Raw genomic sequence first — 27,920 nt, forward strand, 5'->3', positions numbered from 1 at the left:
TGATGTACTAGAATTTTTATCTATCCATGTAAATAGTTCGGTCGAGTTAAGTGATTTAGTATTTAAACAATGAGGGGAACTCTACGATAATGATCTATTAACTTACACATGTTATATTGATAGGTCTAGTACTTATGAGTTCCATTCTCAGCACATACAATACAAAGTTCATGGTACTGCCTTAAAACTATATACTGGTACAGATGGGTCTATTCATATGTTGGTGCGTACAGATGATATATGTTTATCATAGCCAACCATGCTAGACCCCCATGTTTACCCAAGGTCCATACATCTCTGTAGTAGAACATGTAGTAAATCATACAATAACTATATAAGTCGGTAAAGTAAATTTATTATGTAATTACAAGCTAAGAATGTTTAAGAATGTTGTAAAGTTCAAATTTCGAAAGCTCACAACTGTCACATGAACACGTAAATCGTAAAGTGTAATATTTTTATCCTGACTAAAATAAATTCTGGTGGTGGATATAAATTCATACCCCCCCCCCCCCTCGATGGGAGGGGGAGAGACCTGGTGGAATCTGTTCTGTCTCTCTCTTTCCTAGTATTTATAGCGTCTCTGTAATCCGGATATTGTACAAGGTTATTTAACGTCCACCGAATACATGTACTAGTTTGTATTTCAGGTTTCGTATTTTGAATAAAGTTATTATTTGTCTACAGGATACATCCTATCAACAATGGAATATAATTCACCCAAGTATATCAATAGACACTTCTGTAACTGTGTTATTCACTTTACGATAAATTGTCCAAATATAAAAAAGAAGATGTGGTATGATGGCTAATGAGACAATTCTCCACAAGAAACTAAATGACACAGATTTTTTTTATGATTCTTAAAATAATTGTAACACCACTTGTGTTTTTAACTGCATTACACATTTGTTGCTCTGTGATTAGATAATATTATAACCCAATTATGTTACTACATTTATCATCAATAGTAAACATAGTGGGTCATACTCATTATTTGGTTAGAATTAATAGACATGCAAAAAACACGAAAAAATGGTCTCCAACTTATGTCCCTTTTCGAGAGTCAAGATCGAATGAAACAAGGGTTTTAAAGATTCTTATTTGGAAATAAACTGAGCAGTATACATAAAAGAATAGGGACATACTCAAATTCAACTAAATCAACTTTAAACTTGGTCTGTTTTAACACGTATTTATGGCAAGTCGTTTTACTATTTATTCTAACTTCAAGATATCTCATATAATATATAAGATATCTTATATCTTATATAAGATATCTTATATAATCCAGTTTTTTATAAGATATCTTATAAACTTTATAAGATATCTTATATACTTTATAAGATATCTTATATACTTTATAAGATATCTTATAAACTTTATAAGATATCTTATATACTTTATAAGATATCTTATATACTTTATAAGATATCTTATAAACTTTACACACATTTATTCAAAAACCAGTTGTTGGCATGACACGGGTTATGTTCTTTTCATATATGTTATGATGGTATGCTACTAAACCCCTAACGGGAAGGATTGTGCCTGATGTTCATATGATGAAATCATAATCTTTCCGTCAGTTTAATTGAAGTCTGGAGCTGGCATGTCAGTTAACTGCTAGTAGTCTGTTGTTATTTATGTATTATTGTCCTTTTGTTTATTTTCTTTGGTTACATCTTCTGACATCAGACTTGGACTTCTCTTGAACTGAATTTTAATGTGCGTATTGTTATGCGTTTACTTTTCTACATTGGCTAGAGGTATAGGGGGAGGGTTGAGATATCACAAACATGTTTGGGGAGGGTTGAGATCTCATAAACATGTTTAACCCCGCCGCATTTTTGCGCCTGTCCCTAGTCAGGAGCCTCTGGCCTTTGTTAGTCTTGTATTATTTTAATTTTAGTTTCTTGTTTACAATTTGGAAATTAGTAAGGCGTTCATTATCACTGATCTAGTATATATTTGTTTAGGGGCCAGCTGAAGGACGCCTCCGGGTGCGGGAATTTTTCGCTACACGGAAGACCTGTTGGTGACCTTCTGCTGTTGTTTTTTTCTATGGTCGGGTTGTTGTCTCTTTTGCACATTCCCCATTTCCATTCTCAATTTTATTTATAAGATATCTTATAAAGAAAATTATATGAGATATCTTATAAATTTGCCACACTAGGCATGAATATTGAAAGCTAACATTTATAGAATATTGTGAATACACTGGTATAATAGCAATTACCAAAAATACTGTAGAGCACCCAACAGCCAACCAGACTCTCATGAAGACACATACACACAAACAAAGACCAATAACCATAAACAACAAATGGTTGTCCAGATAACTACAACACATTGTTGAGATAGCTACAACACAAGGTTCAGATAGCTACAACACATGGTTCATATAGCTACAACACATGGTCTAGATAGCTACAACACATGATCCAGATAGCTACAACACATGGTCCAGATAGCTACAACACATGGTCAAGATAGCTACAACACATGACCTAAATAGCTACAACACATGGTTCATATAGCTACAACACATAGTCAAGATAGCTACAACACATGGTCTACATAGCTACAACACATGGTCTACATAACTACAACACATGGTCTACATAGCTACAACACATGGTCTAGATAGCTACAATACATGGTCTACATAGCCTAGATAGTTACAACACATGACCTAGATAGCTAAAACACATGGTCTAGATACCTACAACACATGATCCAGATAGCTACAACACATGGTCTAGATAGCTACAACACATGGTCCAGATAGCTACAACACATGGTCCAGATAGCTACAACACAGGGTCTAGATAGTTACAAAACATAGTCTAGATAGGTACAACACATGGTTTAGATAGCTACAAAACATGGTCCAGATAACTACAACACATGGTCTAGATAGCTAAAACACATGGTCCTGATAGCTACAACACATGGTCTAGATAGTTACAACACATGGTCTAGATAGCTACAACACAAGGTCTAGATAGCTACAACACATGGTCTAGATAGCTACAACACATGGTTCAGATAGCTACAAAACATGGTCCAGATAGCTACAAAACATGGTCTAGATAGCTAAAACACATGGTCTACATAGCTACAACACATGGTCCAGATAGCTACAACACATGGTCCAGATAGCTACAACACATGGTCTAGATAGCTACAACACATGGTCCAGATAGCTACAACACATGGTCTACCAAGCTACAAAACATGGTCCAGATAACTACAACACATGGTCTACATAGCTAAAACACATGGTCCAGACAGCTACAACACATGGTCCAGACAGTTACAACACATGGTCTACATAGCTACAAAACATGGTCTCGATAGCTACAACACATGGTTCATATAGCTACAACACATGGTCCAGATAGCTACAACACACGGTCTACATAGCTACAACACATGATCTACATAGCTACAACACATGGTCCAGATAGCTACAACACATGGTCTACATAGCTAAAACGCATGATTCAGATAGCTACAACACATGGTCCAGATAGCTATAACACATGGTCTAGATAGCAAAAACACATGACCTAAATAGCTACAACACATGGTTCATATAGCTACAACACATAGTCAAGATAGCTACAACACATGGTCTACATAGCTACAACACATGGTCTACATAACTACAACACATGGTCTACATAGCTACAACACATGGTCTAGATAGCTACAATACATGGTCTACATAGCCTAGATAGCTACAACACATGGTCTACATAGCTACAACACATGATCCAGATAGCTACAACACATGGTATACATAGCTACAACACATGGTCCAGATAGCTACAACACATGGTATACATAGCTACAACACATGGTCCAGATAGCTACAACACATGGTCCAGATAGCTACAACACATGGTTCATATAGCTACAATACATGGTCTAGATAGCTAAAACAAATGACCTAGATAGCTACAACACATGGTCTAGATAGCTACAACACATGGTCTACATAGCCACAACACATGGTCTACATAACTACAACACATGGTCTACATAGCTACAACACATGGTCTAGATAGCTACAATACATGGTCTGCATAGCCTAGATAGCTACAACACATGGTCTACATAGCTACAACACATGATCCAGATAGCTACAACACATTGTATACATAGCTACAACACATGGTCCAGATAGCTACAACACATGGTATACATAGCTACAACACATGGTCCAGATAGCTACAACACATGGTCTACATAGCTACAACACATGGTTCATATAGCTACAATACATGGTCTAGATAGCTAAAACAAATGACCTAGATAGCTTCAACACATGGTCTAGATAGCTACAACACATGACCTTGATAGCTACAACACATGGTCTACATAGCTAAAACACATGATTCAGATAGCTACAACACATGGTTCATATAGCTACAACACATGGTCTAGATAACTACAACACATGGTCTACAGAGCTACAACACATGGTTTATATAGCTACAACACATGGTCTAGATAGTTAAAACACATGGTCTAGATAGCTACAACACATGGTTCATATAGCTACAACACATGGTCTAAAAAGCTACAACACATGACCTAGATAGCTACAACACATGGTGCAGATAGCCACAACACATGGTCTACATAGCTTAAACACATGATTCAGATAGCTACAACACATGGTCTACATAGTTAAAACACATGGTCCAGATAGCTACAACACATGGTCTAGATAACTACAACACATGGTCTACATAGCTACAACACATGGTTTATATAGCTACAACACATGGTCTAGATAGTTACAACACATGGTCCAGATAGCCACAACACATGGGTTAGATAATTACAACACATAGTCTAGATAGCTAAAACGCATGGTCCACATGGCTATAACACATGGTCCAGGTAGCTACAACACATGACTAGATAACAAAAAACATGGTATAGATAGCTTCAATGCAAAGTCCAGAGAGCCAAAACACAAGACCAAGATAGCTACAACACATGACCTAGATAACAAAAACACATGGTCTAGATTGCTACAACACATGACCTAGATAACAAAAACACATGGTCTAGATTGCTACAACACATGGTGCAGGTAGCTTTAAAGCAATGTCCAGATAGCCTAAACACATGACCTAGATAGCTACAACACATGATCTAGATAACAAAAACACATGGTCTAGATTGCTACAACACATGACCTAGATAACAAAAACACATGACCCAGATAGCTACAACACATGGTGCAGGTAGCTTTAACGCAATGTCCAGATAGCCTAAACACATGACCTAGATAGCCTAAACACATGATCTAGATAACAAAAACACATGGTCTAGATTGCTACAACACATGACCTAGATAACAAAAACACATGACCCAGATAGCTACAACACATGGTGCAGGTAGCTTTAACGCAATGTCCAGATAGTCAAAACACATGACCTAGATAGCTACAACACACGACCTAGATAACAAAAACACATGGTCCAGGTAGCTACAACACATGGTGCAGGTAGCTTTAACGCAATTTCCAGATAGCCTAAACACATGACCTAGATAGGTACAACACATGACCTAGATAACAAAAACACATGGTCTAGATTGCTACAACACATGACCTAGATAAGAAAAACACATGGTCTAGATTGCTACAACACATGACCCAGATAAGAAAAACACATGATCCAGATAGCTACAACACATGGTGCAGGTAGCTTTAATGCAATATCCAGATAGCCTAAACACATGACCTAGATAGCTACAACACTTGATCAATGGAACCTACAATACATGATCCAGGTAGCTACAACACATGATCCAGGTAGCTACAACACATGATCCAGGTAGCTACAATACATGATCCAGGTAGCTACAATACATGATCCAGGTAGCTACAACACATGGTCCAGGTAGCTACAATACATGGTCCAGGTAGCTAAAACACATGACCGTGATAGCTATTACACATATTCTACATAGCAACAACACAAGGTTTAGAAAGCTACAATACATGGTTCATAGTTCATAGAGACACAAAATGTTTTGATGAATTGATTGAGTGAGAAGAGAAGGTGTCTAAATGCCTTTGGGTAAAAAACAAAGCATATCAATTCTAATGTGTTATCTTAGCCACATTTAGTGTGTGTATTATAAGTACTAGAATTAAGTACTAGACTATCAAGTAGGGCACTTTACCTTCTTATCTGGTTTTGACCCTGGCATACTTTCAAAATAAAACACCAACAAAAATTAAATAATTTATTGCACACCTCCCATCAAAATATACAAAAATAATTGTACAATGAATGACTTTATAATCAAATTCTATGCACTTAACCACAGATGAATTATCTAATTAAAAATATATACATGCTGTTCACAAAACGCAATCAAATACTTTAACAGAATCAACTGTTATATTGAGAAAAAAATATCCCTCCAATATATTCAAAACATCATTACATTTCCCTTTTAAAACATCATTACATTTCCCTTTTATTTTTAGGGCAAGTCACATTTGTTTATTTATAAAACAAGAGTGCACACACTGAAATGTCTCGCCTTCTTTACTAATCATTGATATTATGTTAATACTCCTAAATATAAAGCTTTATTACGACTGTCACATAAACTTAATATTAACCAAGAAAACTAAACATTGATCAATGAACCATGAAAATGAGGTCATGGTCAGATGAACCATGCCAGGCAGACATTTACAGCTAACAATGCTTCCATACAACAAATATAGTTGACCTATTGCTTATAGTTTAAGAAAAATAGACCAAAACAAAAAAACTTAACACTGAGCAATGAACCATGAAAACCAGGTCAAGGTCAAATAAAACCTGCACGACTGACATATAGATCATAAAATATTTCCATACATCAAATATAGTTGACCTATGACATATAGTATTAGATAAAAAGACCAAAACTCAAAAACTTAACTTTGACCACTGAACCATGAAAATGAGGTCAAGGTCAGATGACATCTGCTCGTTAGACATGTACACCTTACAATCATTCAATACAACAAATATAGTAAACCTATTGCATAAAGTATGAGAAAAACAGACCAAAACACAAAAACTTAACTATAACCACTGAATCATGAAAATGATGTCAAGGTCAGATGACACCTGCCAGTTGGACATGTACACCTTACAGTTCTTCCATACACCGAATATACTAAACCTATTGCTTATAGTATCTGAGATATGGACTTGACCACCAAAACTTAACCTTGTTCACTGATCCATGAAATGAGGTTGAGGTCAAGTGAAAACTGTCTGACGGGCATGAGGACCTTGCAAGGTACGCACATACCAAATATAGTTATCCTATTACTTATAGTAAGAGAGAATTTAACATTACAAAAAATCTGAACTTTTTTTTCAAGTGGTCACTGAACCATGAAAATGAGATCAAGGACAATGGACATGTGACTGATGGAAACTTCGTAACATGAGGCATCTATATACAAAATATGAAGCATCCAGGTATTCCACCTTCTAAAATATATAGCTTTTAAGAAATAAGCTAACACCGCCGCAGCTACCGCCATAGCTGCCGTAGCCGGATCACCATCCCTATGTCAAGCTTTCTGCTACAAAAGTTGCAGGCTCGACAATTATCAAACTGTTTAAATTTATAGACACTAAATCTCATTGTCTTTTATGTCCAGCAGCAAGTATTTCATGCACAGGTCAGTTAGAACAAGGTTATGTTGATTTTGCAATTTTACCCTTTAAGGGGGCTCATGGGTATAAATTGTTTTTTGAGAATTATAGGATTTTGCGTTTTTGTTCTACAAATAAACTTTATTTTATACTTTATAGAAAAATAAAATAAAAATATGGGGTCACCATTCATATCAGCTCACAATCTGCCTTTGAAAGAAGCATGCCTTCTTGTTAAGGTACTTATTTTCAGTTGAACTAATAGGAGAAAAAAAGGTAATATTCAATTTAAAAAAGAGCTAAATCACAGAAATTGCTGAAATTTTACAATAATTAAGTTTAAGTACAGTTTATTTGAAAAATAATAAATAATATAGGTCACCGATGTGTTGAAAAAGTTATTTCAATTTTAATGCAAAAAGATGGCATTTTTTCACCAAAGGGAGATAATTTGGAGCTTTTTCAATGATATAAACATTTTAAAAGTCATCTTGGGCCAAAACGGATTGATATTTTTGGTTGATTTTTGTACCACATCACAGAATAACAACTAATAGTGTAATAAATAAAATTTGTAATGGAAAAAAAAGTTTCAATTTTTGCTGAATGTTTTGTAACCTCGAGCCTCCTTAATGGTTAATGGACGACTATAATGAAATTAACAATACTCATCAACTTTAAAATAGCTTTATACTAATTTAAATAGCTAGCTAGCCACTGTAAGATAATATATGATAACTTATAACAATATTTTTCTCTGATAAAATTTAACCAACAACATACAAGTTGAATATAATGTCATTTCTATACCATTTATAAAAGACATTGCAAAGCAATATCAACTTAAACCTGCTTCATATATTTGAAAAATATTAAAAATGATTTTAGATTTGAATTATGATTAACATTTCTGTATGATCAAATAGATATGTACTTGATTAATAATAAAATCATATCTGACACTTCATTGTCTTTTACACCCCTAATCATAGTACTTCATAAGTAGTCTATTCGTAACGGAGTACAAATAAATATTTTTTGAAACAATGAATGATAAAGACAAAAGAACATAAAAATGATGAGTAACCAATATTTAACCAATCCTTATTTAAGTTCTGTATTTTGGATGTTATTATATAAATAATGTGTCAAGAAGAAAGTTGACAGTCAAATTAAATAAAATAGTAGGGATGGTACTCGAGAATGGCTTGGTAGTAACAAGTATCAATTACCAAAATGATACTCGACTAACCAGTGTCCTGATCGAAAATTGTTGCTTTCTTAAGCTTCAACAAAAAATATTTTTATTGAGAGTGCCTCCCTGGAAATTATATATAAATCAAAATTAATAAATGTTACGTTTGGTTAGTTATGAAATTGACCGGTCCTTTGATGTACTAATTAGAATATAAAATTTTCATGAGTGACTTGCAACTCTTATATAATTTTACACTAATCAATAAGGATAAAATACCTGACAAAGTATCTTACACTGTTATATCATTAATTATTATTTTATTATGTAACCAATTAAGTAATTAACACCTGACAGCCAGTGAACAATGGTCTTTTAACATAAACAATTATTGACCAGCGAAACAGGGAAAAATAGATAGTTTACACAAAACTCTTTAGTTATCAGAAAGTACCGAACGTATGCATAAATTTTCGCAGAATTTAATTTCACCATTTCCCCTTACCCGCCAAAATAAGTGCAAATAAACACCCCACGAAAATAACCCGCAATACGGTAGTACTTGTAGTAAATGAGCTATTTTAATTAACGCATAAAATTCCTTGGACTATTATTTATTCCAAGGTAATAATGTTGAGGGTTTTACAATCATAAGACAACAACCCACAATACATAACAGTAACATTTTGTGTTGTCATTTTGTTCATGTTTTACCAAACAAGTACTTGAGTATCGCTCAGTTAATCCAATGAGTAATCCATTAGTAAATCTTCACCGAGTTGACATCCCTATAAAATAATAATTATAAATACTGAAGTTTGTAAGGACATTTTGAGTAGATTTAATCTTATAGATGACAGACACATAAGATATCACTTATATAAACAGTACCAATACAGTACACAATATCAATTATATTTTCTGTAGGATTTCTTTTCTTGTTTGACACAAGTAGTTGTTTGACACTGACCACATTGATTCAGTTCAAAGGTCAATTCTCAAACTTAGTTTCATTTTGTTGCGTCTGGTTTCTTTTCCTTTATTTCTGGACAGAGTTCAAGGGTCAGTAGATTTACAAGATCCTGTAATATTGACAAAAATATATAATTAACATTACAAAATAATAAAAGATTACAGAGTTAGTTTCAATGATTGATTTTCTTCCATAATTAAACTATTATGTGTTGGGTCAATATTTTCTTAATTTTCTTTTGAAATTTGAATATCATATTTTGGTTCTGTATTTTTGTTTAGTACAGTCAAAATTTTAATACATGTTTTTATGCTCCATACAGGTGCGGGAGTTTCTCACTACATTGAAGACCCATTGCTGGTCTTCGGCTGTTGTCTGCTCTATTGTCGGGTTGTTGTCGTTTTGACACATTCCCCATTTCCTTTCTCAATTTTATTTTATGGTATAACCCATCTTCTAAGTGTTTGCCTTTGTGCTTTTTTTTCTTCAATATTTATTCAAAATCTGTTTCAATAATTTCTTTATAATTTAATTTGTTGTTTTTCATAGTCTCAAAGACAGAAAAAGGGAGGTGCAGAAGAAACTGCAGATTACCTTAAAAATTTAACCGAAAACCAGTCTCCAGGTTAAAGAAAAATAATAGACATCAGATAGAGAGAAGGATACAGCAAATAAACATCCCAGCAGATTTATAATCAGGATTTTATTATTTATAAAGCTATAAATACTTACATAAAATAATTGTTTATTGAGTCTAGTATCCTGTAGCACTTCAAATATCTTAATTGTACCCCTCCGTCCATTGTCCTCTCCTAGTAAGGTCTTTATAGCATCTGTAATGAGGAATAAAACAAGTGAAACTGCGACTTACTGCTCACTGATGATACCCCCGCCGCAAGTGGATAATATTAATAGTGTAAAAATATGCAAGTGTTCGGTAAACAGGAAGTTGTCGAGTGATAAATCTGAAAACGCATCACACTGTATAGCTGACTTATATAAATCCTGAAACCAAATTTCAGAAATCCTTGTATTGTAGTTCCTGAGAAAAATGTGACGAAAATTTTCAACTTGGCTATCATGTGTAAAATCATACAAGTGTTCGGTAAACAGGAAGTTGTCAAGTGATCAATCTGAAAACGCATCACACGGTATAGCTGACTTAGATAAACCCTGAAACCAAATTTCAGAAATCCTTGTATTGTAGTTCCTGAGAAAAATGCGACGAAAAATATTCATGGGACGGACGGACTGACTGACAGACTGACGGACTGACGGAAGGACAGACAGAGGTAAAACAGTATACCCCCCCTTTTTTAAAGCGGGGTATATTAATAGTTAGTTTACAATAGGAAAGTAAGAGGAAATCTTTAGTATAATAATTCTCTCTTTATATATCTGAAAAAAAGTTGAAATTATATATTCAAAGTATTTAAAAGCAGGCACTCTCAGGAAGTATCAATAGTGAGGGCTCAGGAGAAGTGACCTGTACAACGAGGTTCAAAAGTCAGATTCCAATAATGTCAATGGCTGGGATTAGGGCAGATTGTTTTAGTGTTTTCAATTGATAGAGTTATTGTTTTTGTGATCAATGAAAAAATGTTAATAATAAGGTTTTCAATGGAAACAGACAGGTTGGAACACAGGAAAATCATGAATTCTCCATCTATTGGGTGATTTTGGCTACAAACAGCTTTCAATTTTAAAATTAGGTGACTGCTGAAAGCGTTAGACAGGTGACCGCTGAAATGAGTTTAACAACAAGTTATTGTAACAGGATGCTGTTACAAAGTCTCCTAAACATAATTCACCATTCCCATGGTCCCATATTTAATTTGATTTGTTTTATTGTCCCATTCAAGAATATATATGGTTAAGGGGTGGGGATTTTGACTGTTTACAAGTTTTCAAACAGGAAGGGTGGGAGTTACCCCAAGGGACTTCCCTTTTATTTTATTTGATTTGTTTTATTGTCCCTACAAGAATATATATGGTTTAGAGGTGGGGATCTCGACTGTTTACAAGATAATAGCACATGAATGTGTCCATAATACACGGATACCCCACTAGCACTATCATTTTCTATGTTCAGTGGACCGTAAAATTTGGGTACATAAGAACATAACTATCACAATTAATTTATTTGGAATATTTGTTCAGAGAGATTTATTCAACAAGGTCTATGAAATAATTCAACATATTTGGGTAGATGGATTTTCCATAAAAACCTTACATGGGATTAATGAAGTGCAAATGATATAGACTGTTTTGTACTGTAATAATGAAAAACTAGAGACTCTCAAGAGCCTGTGTCGCTCACCTGTTACTGTATTTACTGATGTCAGCCATCTTGGTTGGTAGGTTGGGTCATTAGACACTTTTTTTTAAATAGATACCCTAGTAATGATTGTGGCCAAGTTTTGTTAAAATTGGCACATAGTTTTAGAAAAGAATATTTTTGTACAAGTTAAAAAATGATGAAAAGTTGTTCAATATCGACTATAAAGGGCAATAACTCCTTAAGGGGTCCTCTGACAATTTTGGTCATGTTGACTTATTTGTAGATCTTACTTTGCTGACCATTACTGCTGTTTATAGTTTATCTCTATCTATAATAGTATTCAAGATAAAAACCAAAAACTGCAAAATTTCCTAAAAAATACCAATTGTAGGGCAGCAACCCAACAACGGGTTGTTGGATTCATCTGAAAATTTGTGAGGGTATAGATCTTATTCTGATGGACATTTAAAATCTGAAAGATTTTCCCTAAATGTCTTAGTTTCAAAGATATAAAGCAAAAACTGCAATTTACCACTATGTTCTAATTTTAGCCATGTTGGCCATTTTTTGGTAGGCAGGGTCATGGGACTCATTTTAAAAACTATATACCACAATGATAATTGTGGTCAAGTTTGGTTAAATTTGGCCAAGTAGTTTCAGAGAAGAAGATTTTTGTACAAGTTACAAAAAATGACAAAAAGTTGTTAAAAATTGACTATAAAAGGCAATAACTCCTAAAGGGGTTGACTGACAATTTTGGTCATGTGTCTTATCTGTAGGTCTTACTTTGCTGAACATTATTGCTGTTTACAGTTTATCTCTATCTATAATAGTATTCAAGATATTAACCAAAAACTGCTAAATTTCCTTAAAATAACCAATTCAGGGGCAGCAACCCAACAACAGGTTGCCCGATTTGTCTGAAAATTTCAGGGCAGATATATCTTGACCTGATCAACAATTTTACCCCGTCAGATTTGCTCTAAATGTTTTGGTTTCAAAGATATAAGCAAAAATATACATTTTACCCCCGTGTTCTATTTTTAGCCATGGCGGCCATCTTGGTTGGATGGCCAGGTCATAGGACACATTTTTTACTTTTAACTAGATACCCCAAGAATGATTGTGGCCAAGTTTGGTTAAATTTGGCTCAGTAGTTTCAGAGGAGAAGATATTTGTAAAAGTTTACGGATGACGTCCGCAGGACGCGGATGCCAGACGCCAAGTGATGAGAAAAGCTCACTTGACCTTTCAGGTCAGATGAGCTAAAAATGAAATTTGGCCCTGCAAATAGTTCCCAAATTTAAAGGTGCCTTCCCTGGTTCCCCTGGATGATTTAATGGAACAGTCCTGATGACACATGTGAGTTCTACCAGAGTTTTTGATTGTACATACCAGGCATATTCTGTAAGAATTTTTCCTTAGCTTCCATCCTTGTTTTTAGTTTTTCTTCGTCACTTCTGGATGATTCATTTTCAGCCAGTTTTCCATCAGGCCACAGGGATAGTGTGAATTGTTGTATGTAATAAATTATCATTGACTCAGAAAAAATCCAGTCTACAGTCTCACATAGTTGTCTGGAATCAAAAATACATAGAAGTTTATTATTCATAGTTTGAAACAAGAATTCAATGTTTCTTTTCACAACTTTGCAATATTAAGTCATGTCTGGCTTCTAACTTCCATGAAAACTACCATGCATTTTGATTTGGTGTATCTGTGACAATTGAGGAAACTATTACACCTGACAGATTTATAATATATTTTTGGCATTGCTTTGTTAATGTTTTATATTTTTTAGTTAAAAAAATAAGAATTTGCAAATTTTACGCATTAATAACTATGAAGTACACAAAATTCAACTTTTCTACCCCAAAATCGTAATTTTATAATTCAAAACTGCAAAAGTTTGAAAATTTTTAGGAGTTTTTACAAATTCCCTACACTAAACAAATCCCATTTCAAGTGTTTCAGTACATAAATGGCATTTTCTGTCAAAAAATTATAGTCTGGCTTCATTTCTTCCAAATTCTTTCAAATGTTCTCTAATATCAAATTCCATTTAAATCTGTACATTTCATCTGATTTTGATACGATTTTCAACAAACGGAAGCGCTATGTTTACAATTTCATCTTGGTATTGAATAAACTAAAATAAAACTTGCGTTCGCAATGTTTTTAAGCGGGAAACATAAAAAGAGTTTTTCCGATCCCAGGAAACTGGGATTACCTGTCAGCTGTTTGAAGCTTGAATCCCAATAAACTGAGATTTCTTGTCGAAAGGGTTGAACAGTACAACTAACCTGTTAATAGTTCTACCAAAAGTCACCTCTACAAACATAATAAAACTTTTCCGCAGCCATTTAAACATTCCTCTTGATTCAAAAATCTCATTCACCAGTTTATAGAAAGGTTCAGCAATAGAATCTACATTTCTATCCAGTTTGGTCCTACAAAGTAAAAGATATCATTAGATTTAAGAGTAACTAAGAGTAACTATATAAAGTATGATGGATATACAGTAGTCGATTCATTATTTATATGTCTGGTTCTGCCAAGGAAGATGTGTGATGGCTCTCCAAAAATTTAAACAAGAAATGGTGAAGGATAAGTTTTAGAATAGAAAACATCAAAATTATTCAAACCAAAAATAAAATAGAAGAGTTGCAACTTCATGTCCTGAAGTAGAATATGTGCTAGTTTGAATAAACTCTGTATTAATATAAAATTTGTTTTCAAAGAGACTGTGGGGTATAGCAATTGTAATAACATTAAATTGACATGAAATCACTTGAAAGACCATTTATAATCTATTTTCTAGGCACCATGAATGACAAAGGTTTATATGAAGTCGTGAATACTCTTTCTTCTAGAAAAACCCATATCATCACTCAAGTAGTGAGAGAAAGAGAATATATTTATATGAAAAGATGGAAGAAAAATTTAAGAACTAAACTAAATATATCTTACTCTTCCTCCCTGCAAAAAAGAAGTTCATCATCACTGTCATGGGGGTCTGGTTGTCTGGACGGAAATCTGTAAATAAATTAAGTAACGTTATCATGTACATTGTGTTAATGATAATGTACTGTCTTTGTGTTAGTTGTAAGCCTATTTTTCAATTCGCTCAACTAGTTTACATAATTATTTATGAGCAAGCTGAATCCCACCTCCTGGTGAATGATTTCTTGCTGTGTTGAAAACCAATTGAGGCCTTGAAAAGTTATCTGCTCTTTCATCGTGTTGTCTCTTTGATACAACCCCTGTTTCCATTATCTAATCTATATTTATTTTTCCAAATATGTACTGTTAACATGAATATATTTCCGCTTGATTTGATTTTATACAAGATATTAGTTACTTATAATTATTTACTTTTTGATAGTATTAGTTACTAATGATTGTAATATTTACTTTTTCAGAATGGTTCTGAGGAAGAAGTTACTTTTCTCTAGCTTGTTCTGTTTGAAGTATTCTGGTGAAGGAGACAGAAAGGCATACAGAGCCTCACTATGGGCCATTCTCTCATCTTTTAAAATTACCTGTAAATATTTATGAAAAAAGAAACAATATTAAAATTGTCTCCCTTGTATTACATGTTATTCTTTTACTCACAATCAATATATATATCTTACTTAAAATTGTGCACATTATGCAAATAAATCATTTTGTATATTCTTTTGTTTTAGAGCAGAATTTTTCTCAATAAATAATGCTTTTGAATGGAAATCTTTTTTCATATACGATCAGCTTTTCAAAGGATAAGAATTTAGGGTTGTTCTAGGAAAAATGTTTGGGAGAGTTGGACCCAACATGATATTTTTCAGTGGGTAATTGGGTGTTCAGCAAACACAATTTTATTACAAATGAGAACAAAATTATATGTGCTAAGTTACAAAAAAAAAGTGTTTTCCAACATCCCATATACATTTTCCCCTAGAAGAGCCCTAATTTTTTCCAGTGAAAAGCTGACCATATATGAAAAACAAATTTTCCTTTAAATTTCACTTTTTTGAACCTGATTAGACATACTTTTTGTTATTAATCTCAAATGTTCAAACACTTGAAAATTCCATACAGCAGTCTACATTTTTTTTTTATATTTATCCTATAAAGTATTTGATTTGATTTTAATTATTTACTTCTAGGTAACTACTGAGTGTCTTTTTACTCTCCTCTATAAACTTGTCGTCAATGGTGGTGAATCGGCCTGCTGAGGGAATGTCTTTCTTCTTCAACCAGGGCCCAATCTATAACACAAATAAATGTACATTTGTGAATACTTAAATACTGCATGATATTATCTACACTACTTCTGGAAATTATCTGAATCAATATCATAAACTATCAAACACTCTATGCTTAAGTTATCATTTCTGTTATACTGTGATGATTGATCGTAGCTATAAATCTTGAAGTGTTTCACATAATTTAATAATATTTGATACATTAGAGGTCTAACACATTACAGGCTTTCATCATGGGATATTGAAAGAACAATTTTGCAATATCTCCAATAGCAGCACATAATTTATTTGTTCAAGGGCAATAACTCTACAATTAAAATATTTAGTTTTTGAGTGCAACAATCATATACTGTTTATGATTGATATATTTTTCACAAAAATCCAACGAGAAATAAGCTATTCAATTATATATATCATTTTCATTTTTCAAGTGTCATTTTTAAACTTACTTTAAATTGTTGATATAAATCTTTAGATAAATTTCTGTATTAAAATAATTAATGAGAATTTCGATGTGAGAGCATTTATAGTGCAATTTTCCATATTAATTTTATTTTGAAACTGCAAAATACCTTTCAATAAGTTGATCAACACTGATTTTCAAACTTGTTTGAAAAATTGCTGATATAAACCTATTGATATTAATATCAGAAAATTTGACAAAAAATGTATTAAAGCATAAGAGCTTTTACAAGACTGGTTTTGACACTTGTTATTTTTTTGTCCACCGCTCCATGTTCTTTCAAACTGAATCTGGACATAAGTAAATAGAACAGTTTGTTTGCTGGTAGCTATGCACCCAATATCCCGTTAATATATACCCAATAATGGGTTGCTATACATTTAAAAGACGGAGGAAAGATACCAGAGGAAAGTTAATACATACCTGACACAATTGTTCATTCAGAGTCTGGAATTCTGCTAGGTTCCTGGATACAGTCCATCCATTAGAACTGTTTTGTAGATTTTGACTGCCCTCATCTCCTCCAATGGTATAAACAACCAAAACATAAACCAGTATCTTCTTATCTTGTTCTTCTACTAACTGAAGAACATTAGGTACTTTTAGCTTTCATAAAAAAACATCCATTTAACTGTATTGGCTTTAAAAGCTCCTATGTATAATGCTTCCTTTGATATTGATAGTTGAAAATGCAGAAATCTATTCAGATTTATAAACTAAAATTACAAATAAATTCAGCTACATTACAAAATTCTCTTTTTTAAACTATTAGGTATTACAATTGACAACTTTTTTGTATTCATCTATATAATTTACTTATAAAACCCTTTCAGACTTGAAACAGGTCAAGTAATTAAAAGACTAACCTCAGCACCATATACATGTACCCTCCATTGCCCCTGGTTCTCTATCCAGGTTCTTGTCCTCAGTATGTGGGCCTCTCTCATTCTTTTCTCCATTTCTAGATTCTCAAGTTCCTTTTCTATGTCTTTTTCTACTTTTTCTATCTGAAAGAATAATTCTCATCTGTTTTAATTAAAAATTTTGAGCATATGGTTTCCTATTTCATGAGGCTTATTTTTAGCTGTTCTGGTTTTAGTCTACTTGTAAATTCAGGAATTATTGTGTGCATGTATTATTGCTACAATTGAAGAATGGACATGCATGCAAGAATAATATTTGCAAATTCAGGAAAAAATGGATAAAGGTATATCCATCAGTTATCAGAATGCAAGTTCTTATTATTGTGATACTCAGTCGCATTATTTGTATTAATTAAAACCTCAGAATAATTTCTGATTTTAAGTATTTAAGAGTTTGTGTTTATGGAAGATCGTAAAATTTTGTTGATTTTTTTTAACAAAACCTTCTAAACACTGCATGATTAATTGTTTGATATATGATGTAACCAAATATCTATAATTGATGATTGTTTTAACCTTAAACTATGCCAACAGTTTTCTCATTTAAATTGTTTTACATTTGTCATTTCATAGACTTTTAAAGCCAATTATGCAGTATGGGCTTTGCTCATTGTTGATGGCTGTTCAATGATCTAAAGTTTTTAATTTCAGTGTCATTTAGTCTTTTGTGGAGAGTTGTTGTCTCATTGCCATTGACAATCATACCAATTATTCTTTTTTATCTTATAATTAAATTGTATTATGTTTCTTGACTGAATAAATCTTGTCTAATACGCCAGATTTCACTACAACATCATTTTATTCAGTCAAATGAGTCTATAGATATGTTAAGTTTTTGCTAGGTACATTTCATAAATTTGAGTCGTCAGCTGCATTGGTCTTTGTGGCCCTCATTGCATGTAAAGCCTGGGTTTTATTCAAGCAGTTGAGTCTATTATATGGCTAGTTTTTGTTTTGTACATTTTTTACCTTCGAGTCGTCAGCTGCATTGGTCTTTGTGGCCCTCATTGCATGTAAAGCCTGGGTTTTATTTTCTATTTTCTCATCCAGCTGTTGGATTCTGGCCTGAGCCTCGTAGGCCTGACTGGCAAACATTTCTTCATCTTCATCTTCAGGGTCGACAAAATGGTCTTTGGGCTCAAACAGCAAATAATCTGTAAAATAACCATAATATCATGTCAAACAAAAGGCTCTAGAGCTTGTGTTGCTCACCTAGGTATATGTGTATAATCAACAATGAACGCTCTTTCACATTGTAGACAAGAATAGAATTCATGACAAATTAATTTTTTTGATGATCTTGTAATTCTGACCATTTAGTCTGTTTAGATTCTCTTGATCTTCTTCAGTCTTTCTTCAAAACACAAAAGGGCATAAAGAATTTTACTTATTTGTAGATCTTGCCTTGCTGATCATTTTTGTAATTCAAATTATTGATTTTGATTTTGATTTTTTTTATCATACAAAGTAAAACGCAAAAAAAAATGGTTTATATATCATCATCAAAGTGCAATAACTCTGTTAAAGAGTCATCAGAAAATATCCTCCTATTAACTTAAATGTAAATCTTGTCTTGCTTATCATATCTGCTTATTAAAGATGAACCAGGTCGACAGACACCATGAGATGAGAAAAGCATACATGGCCCACTTAACATCAATGCAAGTATCCTCATGAAAATCTGCAGTTGTTAGCCATGGTCATCTATTTGGACAAAAGAATCAATCGTTTTGACATATATGCTGATTCCAAAATACCTCTTAACTTTGTCTGCAGGGTTTGAATAATAAATATAAATTTGTGTATAACAAACCTTTAGATGAGTCAGATTTCACATCGAGTGTACCATCCTCTAGACTTCTGATATATCTATTATATATATCACTCACAAGGAAGGATGGATAATGGTGGGTTTGTAAGATATGTTCAATGGTCAACTGGCCTTCATAAAACTTATCTGGTCCCTGAAATATAATGAAATTTGTTCGACTGCATACAAAAATTCATTGATTTACCAGTAGTGGTTCCCCCAAAATTAGCATAATTACAACTTTAACAAATTGTTGAAGCCACTGATGCCCCCCACTGAAACATCCAAAGTTAGTATTGCTTTTTTGTCAATATACAGATGAATTTTAAGTGTTTTCATTTCTCTGTTTCTTATATGCAAACCAACTTATCTGGTCCCTGAAATATAATGGAATTTGTTCGACTGCATACAAAAATTCATTGATTTACCAGTAGTGGTTCCCCAAAAATTAGCAGAATTACAACTTTAACAAATTGTTGAAGCCACTGATGCCCCCAACTGAAAACATCCAAAGTTAGTATTGCTTTTTTGTCAATATACAGATGAATTTTAAGTGTTTTCATTTCTCTCTTATATGCAAACCAATCCGGTCCACTTTCCCCTGAATGTGATCTACCGAACTAGTCACTGGATTTGAACTTACTTAAATCACTTCCTAACAAGAATGTGTCCCTAAGTACATAGATGCCTCAGCTGCACTATCATTTTCTATGTTCAGTGGACCGTGAAAATGGAGTAAAAACTCTAATTTGGCATTAAAATTAGAAAGATCATATCATAGGGAACATGTGTACTAAGTTTCAAGTTGATTGGACTTCAACTTCATCAAAAACTATCTTGACCAAAAACTTTAACCTGAAAGGGGACAGACGGACAAATGAATGGACCCATGGATGAATAGACGCACAGACCAGAAAACATAATGCCCATAAATGGGGCATAAAAAAGACACGATCCCTATACATACCTGGTTTCCCAACATAAATGCTTCCATTCCTTTGATGGTAGTTTTATCTAGTTTGACAATACTATTGCTGCTTGCTATGAACTGCTGATATATTTCACTGGCTTGATGGTGCTGTAGTTTCTGGAAGTAGAAGATATATTTCAACCTTAATCTAGATGTAATTTCAACAATGTTGTTCATGAACACTATAAATGATTGAGATATTTGCCAATCTTTCTATGTTATTGTGGTAAATATTAATTTTGCTATTTTTGACAGATTTATGAAGCATTCTTCTATTTTTTTTTTTTTTAATATTTAAAGAATTATAAGTAAAATTAAAATGAATGGGTGGTTGGGGTCTAATAAAAGCGACTCCCATCTTCCTTAATGCACCTAAATCTGGTCTGGGACAGCACTAAATATCCTTCAAGGAGTGTATGAATGAGATGGCTAACAATACAATTTTATACAACATTTTTTTATTCCAAGGGCCATTTCTCCTCTCAAATAGTAGATGGAACCTGATTATCGAACTCTCCAAAGATAAAAGGATTACAATGCAATTTTTATAGATTAAAATTTCAAAGAAAATAATCATGTAAACAAAAATTGACCTGCTCCAATATTTTTAATCATCTGAAATGCTTGAAGATGACCATTGATATACATTTCATAAATTCTATAACAAATGTGCTGTCAATGCAATTATAGATTTAAAAAATAATTGCAAGGGGCATACATCCATTGAAATTAGTATATCAGCACTGATTTTTTACTTTTTCCGAGACATTGCTTCATCAAAATTTGCATGAGAGCTCTCATAAGCTGTATAATCTGACAACCAGTATTTCCATGTTCCCTGCACCACTTGTAGCTAAGGGAGATAATCTGACAACCAGTATTGCCATGTTCCCTGCACCACTTGTAGCTAAGGGAGATAATCTGACAACCAGTATTTCCATGTTCCCTGCACCACTTGTAGCTTAGGGAGATAATCTGACAACCAGTATTGCCATGTTCCCTGCACCACTTGTAGCTAAGGGAGATAATCTGACAACCAGTATTTCCATGTTCCCAACACCACTTGTAGCTAAGGGAGATAATCTGACAACCAGTATTTCCATGTTCCCTGCACCACTTGTAGCTAAGGGAGATAATCTGACAACCAGTATTTCCATGTTCCCTGCACCACTTGTAGCTAAGGGAGATAATCTGACAACCAGTATTTCCATGTTCCCTGCACCACTTGTAGCTAAGGGAGATAATCTGACAACCAATATTTCCATGTTCCCTGCACCACTTGTAGCTAAGGGAGATAATCTGACAACCAGTATTTCCATGTTTCCTGCACCACTTGTAGCTAAGGGAGATAATCTGACAACCAGTATTTCCATGTTCCCTGCACCACTTGTAGCTAAGGGAGATAATCTGACAACCAGTATTTCCATGTTTCCTGCACCACTTGTAGCTAAGGGAGATAATCTGACAACCAGTATTTCCATGTTCCCTGCACCACTTGTAGCTAAGGGAGATAATCTGACAACCAGTATTTCCATGTTCCCTGCACCACTTGTAGCTAAGAGAACACTAGGGTCAAAATTAAATAATGTAAATATCTCTTCAATATCAAAAATGTGTGAAAATATTTCTTTAACAAACCTTGTCCATATTCTTCAGTTTTTCAACAGAATTCCAAAACCTGCAAGTAATAAATTTGATTATAAATTTCCATATCAATTTATAAGAATAAAACATACTTCATTAATTATGATGTCCTCATGCGAATGATAAAATGTGAGTTTTCTGAGGAGATTTGTCACCTATTTTCTTCACATTTTGGTATGGAGAACTTCAAAAAGCACCAAATACCCATGTTCATATCATTATGCAAGATTGTTTTAATTTCATCAAACCTTTTTCAAGAAATTGCAGATTTATAACAAGTTTAACAAAAGAACAGAGTTCCAATGTCCAAGGTACAAGGGCAATAACTATAATTATAAATGTTGTTTGTTCTTTGAAACTTTTTAATAATATCTTGGGATGAAGGCTTCAGAGCAAATGCAATGAAATTTCCATTATAAGACAATTCCCAAGGGGCAAAACTTGTTACAAATATTTGATCAGTTAAAAACATTTGATCAGAACTTATCTTTGAAAGTTTCAAAGACATTGCTGATATAACAATAATGTGTCCCTAGTATACAGATGCCCTATCCGCATTTTCTATGTTCAGTGGACAGTCTCTAATTTGGCATTAAAATTAAAAAGATCATATCATAGGGGACATGTGTACCAAGTTTCAAGTTGATTGGACTTCAACTTCATTAAAAACTACTTCAACCAAAAACTTTAACCTGAAGCGGGACAGACGAACGAACGTAGGACGAACAGACGAATGAACGAACAGACGCACAGACTAGATAACATAACGCCATAAATGGGGCATAAAACCTATGACATAATTTTCATATCAAAATTCTCTCCGATAACATTGTAATTTTCCATAAAATAAGTTTTTTCAAGTGGCATAACTCTTTCTAAACAAGAATGTGTCCATAGTACACGAATGCCCCATTCGCACTATCATTTTCTATGTTCAGTGGACCGTGAAAATTGGGGTCAAACCTTTAAGTTGGAATTAAAATTAGAAAAATCATATCATAGGGAACATGTGTACTAAATTTCAAGTTGATGTAACTTTAACTTCATCAAAAACTACCTTGACCAAAAACTTTAACCTGAACTTCCCACTATCATTTTCTATGTTCAGTGGACCACGAAATTGGGGTCAAAACTTTAATTTGGCATTAGAATTGGAAAGATCATATCATGGGGAACATGTGTACTAAGTTTCAAGTTGATTGGACATCAACTTCTTCAAAAACTACCTTGACCAAAAACTTTAACCTGAAGCGAACAGACGCACAGACGGACGGACGAACGAACGGAGGCACAGACCAGAAAACACTATCGTAGGTGGGGCATAAAAAGTTCATCAGTCACCAATCTACAATTTATCTGAGATATTTCTGATATAAACCTATAGTATAAGTTTTATAAATAACTGTCAAGAATAATACCTGTCAGAATGCTAGTAAGGCCAGACGGATGGATGGATGCTATTTCTATATATCCCCTGCAAAAGCATGTGCAGGGAAAAAAAGTGAAATGGATGAGGCAGGCTATACAAGACAATATAAATGATATCTTTGTATATTTGTACAGCTTTGTTGTCCAGCAACACAATAATTGCACATATCTCAAAAATGAAGACAATTAAATCACTAAGATAAAATAAACTACTGTACCCCATCAATGAATCTTGATCAGTTTTCTTTAGATATCTGGAGAATTCTTCCCTACCATTGGCACTCTCCATTATCTCTGGAAATGTCAGCACCTGAAAAATAGTCATACACATTAAACAAATTATATAAGAAGATTACTTTCCTTAGATTTGTGTTAAGTTAACTTTTTTTTCTCAGTTCAGGTATTTTTTGTTGTTCATTTATTAATAAAACAGCTAACATATTCACAGGGACTTAAGCTGCAATCTAATTATTTGATTGCTAGTGCACTTCTCATAATAGCTTAAGTTATATATATTTAAAAGAATTTTTCTGATTTTTTAAAATCTGTAATTATAATAAATGGTGACAGCCGCGTTTGATAGTTGTTTTTGGTTTTCAAGCAAAAGTCTACAAGATAACTATCTATTATTTTAACAAGATTGAATTTTTTAAAGTATTTTCTATGCTATAAGCGGTGGTGACAGCCAACTTTAAGGCCATAAAAATTGCAAAAAAAAACTTTGAAAAATAATTCATTTAATCAGTTGTCAATGTATGTTTTTATTTCCTTTGCCACAATTTACTAGGGTCATTTTTTTCTTTTAAAGAAAGTTGAATCTCTCATGTTTGTTAATCACTATATTTACAAACTGACAATTCTAAATTAGTTGAATTCAATACTGACATGACTGAACAGATGAAGAATACTGTATCATCAGAAGAAAGATCTAAATGACGCATTAACTTTTATATTTTGTTTATAAAAATCATCTTCTCAACATTTGTATCACAGCATTATTTTATAAATCAAAAGAGGTTTATTATTGACCTACTTTCTGACTTGTTTCCATGGTATCATCCTGAAGATCATAAGCTTTATATTCTGGTCCACCAAGGTAGTGTAATCTCTTCTCTGATTTGGTTTTGGCAACTGACAACTAAAAATTAAATTAATTTTAAATAATGTCCTTAATATAATACAAGGTTTTGTTTTGGTTTTGGTTTAAGGGGGGAAATACTTCTCAGGTTGGTTTTATTTTGGCATCACAAACACTTTTCTTTCTTTCACATATCAACAGGAGATTACAACATTAAAAGCACAGTAATTGCTTAGTGCAAAATAAGTGTATAAAAATAAGAATATTTTCAATGTATTTGGTGTGTCAGAATATAAAGTACTTGTCAGACAGTTATTTGTCCTTCAATTGTTTTTCATTGCCTTGGTGTTGTCTTTTGACCTATGATATATTATTGTCCCTTTGGTACCTTATGTCTCTTTGGTTTTTCATGAAGATCATATATATACATGTATTGTCAATTCAAAAGACCAGAGTGTAGTATAACAAACCTGATTGGTATATCTCTTCAGGTTCCTGGCCTTAAGTAATTCTCCTTTCCCTATCCCTGGGGTGGGACTGGTTCTGTCTGTAAAAATATATCATTTTAATCAAGTAATACAGTAAACATTTTCTATAAGGATATACAGTTGACACCTTTCAATTTCCAAAAATTTTCTGTACTCAAAATCAAAATTATTTTTTCTTAAATTTTGTTGAAATGTAGATATTGATTATCTTTGTGAGTGTAGATAATCAAAGTGCCTGTTAGCTTTAGTTTATAAATAGTTTGTCAAATAAAATATTGTATAAAAGTTGCAGTTGATTCAACTGCAATTCTGGACAACGGAAGATAACTCTATTTTTTAAAGATGCATTGTGTGACTTGGATATCTGGGCTTTTTTTCGTTGATTAATTTCTGAAAATGTTCATGGATGGGATATATTGAATGTGATGATCAATGCACTATATTTTCTGTATCTTAATACATGTAGTAGTGATAAGCTTTGGAAGATTCATATATCAAGTCAGTCCCATAGAGTTTGATTGTATTTCATGCATTTGTTACCCCAAAAAAAATCATACCAGATATAGGACCTTGTTCTTTCTTCAAGTTATCTATGGTAGTAGCATGGATTATCTCTGTGAGGATGTTGTATCTATAAAATAATAAATAATGGTTCAATTAATATCACACTATTCTAGATACCATGATTTTTTATAGACATTCTTTAATATCAGTTTATATTGTTTAGCAAAGTCGCATAATGTGTCTCAGCTATATATTACAGTGTAAAATAAATATACAAATCAACAATTGTGATTTTAAAGTCAATCTCATTATAAAAATACAAATCTACAAATGGTGTAATATAAGTCTGTCTCATTATAAAAAGAAGGAGATGTGGTAATTATTACATTTATCAATTAGTTTTATATTTTACCTGATTTGTTTAAGGTGTTCTATATCATTACATTTATCAATTAGTTTTATAAAATCTTCATAGGTGGCAGCATAAGTATATGTCTTCTTAGTATCCTCGGACAGTCTTTGACGATAATCAATGTAACTTATCAACTTCCTGTTGATGTAATCTGGGTCACAGAGCATGTCTACTGCTGGCTTTATAACTGCAAGTTAAAAAATAATTCTTAAGAAATGTTACCTGTTTGGTGTGAAAATAGTTTGTAAATACATCCAATGATTTAGTCAAATTAATATTTAACAGAATTTCCCTGTTTGTACTAAACTCTAAATGCAACTGAATGCATGAAAGTGTCCATTGTTGACCTCCAAATGTTTGTTTGAAGGTTATTGACATAGACAATAATGGCTGGGTGGAACATTTACTTACCAGATGTTGGTTATGCTATCAGGAAATGTAAAAAAACAGACAGAAGACTAGTGCCATGTGTCTTTTTTTACGATATAAAATACAAATTTGATAATATAATTGAGAATGGAAATGGGGAATGTGCCAAAGAGACAACAACCCGACCACAGAAAAAAACAACAGTAGAAGGTCACCAACAGGTCTCAATGTAGCGAGAAATTCCCGCACCCGGAGGCGTCCTTCAGCTGGCCCCTAAACAAATATATACTAGTTCAGTGATAATGAACGCCATACTAATTTCCAAATTGTACACAAGAAACTAAAATTAAAATAATACAAGACTAACAAAGGCCAGAGGCTCCTGACTTGGGACAGGCGCAAAAATGCGGCGGGGTTAAACATGTTTGTGAGATCTCAACCCTCCCTCTATACCTCTAGCCAATGTAGAAAAGTAAACGCATAACAATACGCACATTAAAATTCAGTTCAAGAGAAGTCTGAGTCTGATGTCAGAAGATGTAACCAAAGAAAATAAACAAAATGACAATAATACATAAATAACAACAGACTACTAGCAGTTAACTGACATGCCAGCTCCAGACTTCAATTAAACTGACTGAAAGATTATGATTTCATCATATGAACATCAGGCACAATCCTTCCCGTTAGGGGTTTAGTATCATACCATCATAACATATATGAGAAGAACATAACCCGTGTCATGCCAACAGTTGGTTCTTGAATAAATGTGTTTAGGTCCGATGTAAAGACCCTATAAGTGAATCAATATTAAAGCCAAAATATGCAATCCCCAATGACCCGACAACAGCATCGTAACTACATCCCCTATCAACAAGTCTACCCAAAGGTTCTGTCAGCTTCCGAGGCGAACACTGACACCCCTGTGCCCCACAAAGAACATTTCCATAAAAAATTGGACGCGAAATACCTGAACATATAAGAAGATGTTGAGCTACATTTACGAACGATGTTCCCACAATGATGACAAAATTCAGCAAATGTTTTGACCAGCCTGTGACACCGAAAACCCTGGTGTAACAACTTCTCAGTAATACATACATTTCTTTTGGTAAAATCTAAAACATTGTTACATACACGAGCGAATCGTACAAGTTGAGATATATAAACACCGTAAGATGGTGACAAGGGAACGTCACCATCTAAAAATGGATAATTAACGATAGGAAATGAAAAATCATCTCTTTTATCATAAATTTTAGTATTCAGCTTTCCGTTAGTGATATAGATATCAAGATCGAGGAAAGGGCAGTGGTCATTGTTAGTATTAGCTTTATTTAAAGTAAGTTCAACAGGATAAATTTCTTTAATATACATACTGAAGTCGTCATTATTGAGAGCCAAAATATCATCCAAATATCTAAAAGTATTATT

At 33.2% G+C, this 27,920-nt stretch overlaps 1 protein-coding gene across 2 annotated transcripts in view; it reads right to left on the reverse strand.

Moving 5' to 3' along the window:
• Positions 1-6,264: 6,264 nt before the first annotated feature.
• Positions 6,265-27,920, reverse strand: part of LOC139484593 (sorting nexin-25-like) — a 31,999-nt gene continuing 10,343 nt past the window's right edge. For both annotated transcript variants that reach the window (XM_071268368.1, XM_071268369.1), the window contains exons 6-23: positions 26,118-26,304; positions 25,759-25,832; positions 25,184-25,260; positions 24,669-24,773; positions 23,854-23,945; positions 22,202-22,241; positions 20,561-20,680; positions 19,597-19,747; positions 18,753-18,937; positions 17,727-17,867; positions 17,284-17,442; positions 16,293-16,400; positions 15,565-15,692; positions 15,121-15,186; positions 14,454-14,600; positions 13,546-13,727; positions 10,602-10,702; positions 6,265-9,978 (exon numbers count right to left, since the gene is read on the reverse strand). In XM_071268368.1, the coding sequence (XP_071124469.1) occupies positions 9,907-9,978; positions 10,602-10,702; positions 13,546-13,727; positions 14,454-14,600; positions 15,121-15,186; positions 15,565-15,692; positions 16,293-16,400; positions 17,284-17,442; positions 17,727-17,867; positions 18,753-18,937; positions 19,597-19,747; positions 20,561-20,680; positions 22,202-22,241; positions 23,854-23,945; positions 24,669-24,773; positions 25,184-25,260; positions 25,759-25,832; positions 26,118-26,304 (2,135 nt within the window). In that variant the 3' untranslated portion in view covers positions 6,265-9,906. The remainder of the gene's footprint in view (positions 9,979-10,601; positions 10,703-13,545; positions 13,728-14,453; positions 14,601-15,120; positions 15,187-15,564; positions 15,693-16,292; positions 16,401-17,283; positions 17,443-17,726; positions 17,868-18,752; positions 18,938-19,596; positions 19,748-20,560; positions 20,681-22,201; positions 22,242-23,853; positions 23,946-24,668; positions 24,774-25,183; positions 25,261-25,758; positions 25,833-26,117; positions 26,305-27,920) is intronic.

This window comes from Mytilus edulis, chromosome 8 (genome assembly GCF_963676685.1).
Source record: "Mytilus edulis chromosome 8, xbMytEdul2.2, whole genome shotgun sequence".
NCBI classification, from domain to species: domain Eukaryota; kingdom Metazoa; phylum Mollusca; class Bivalvia; order Mytilida; family Mytilidae; genus Mytilus; species Mytilus edulis.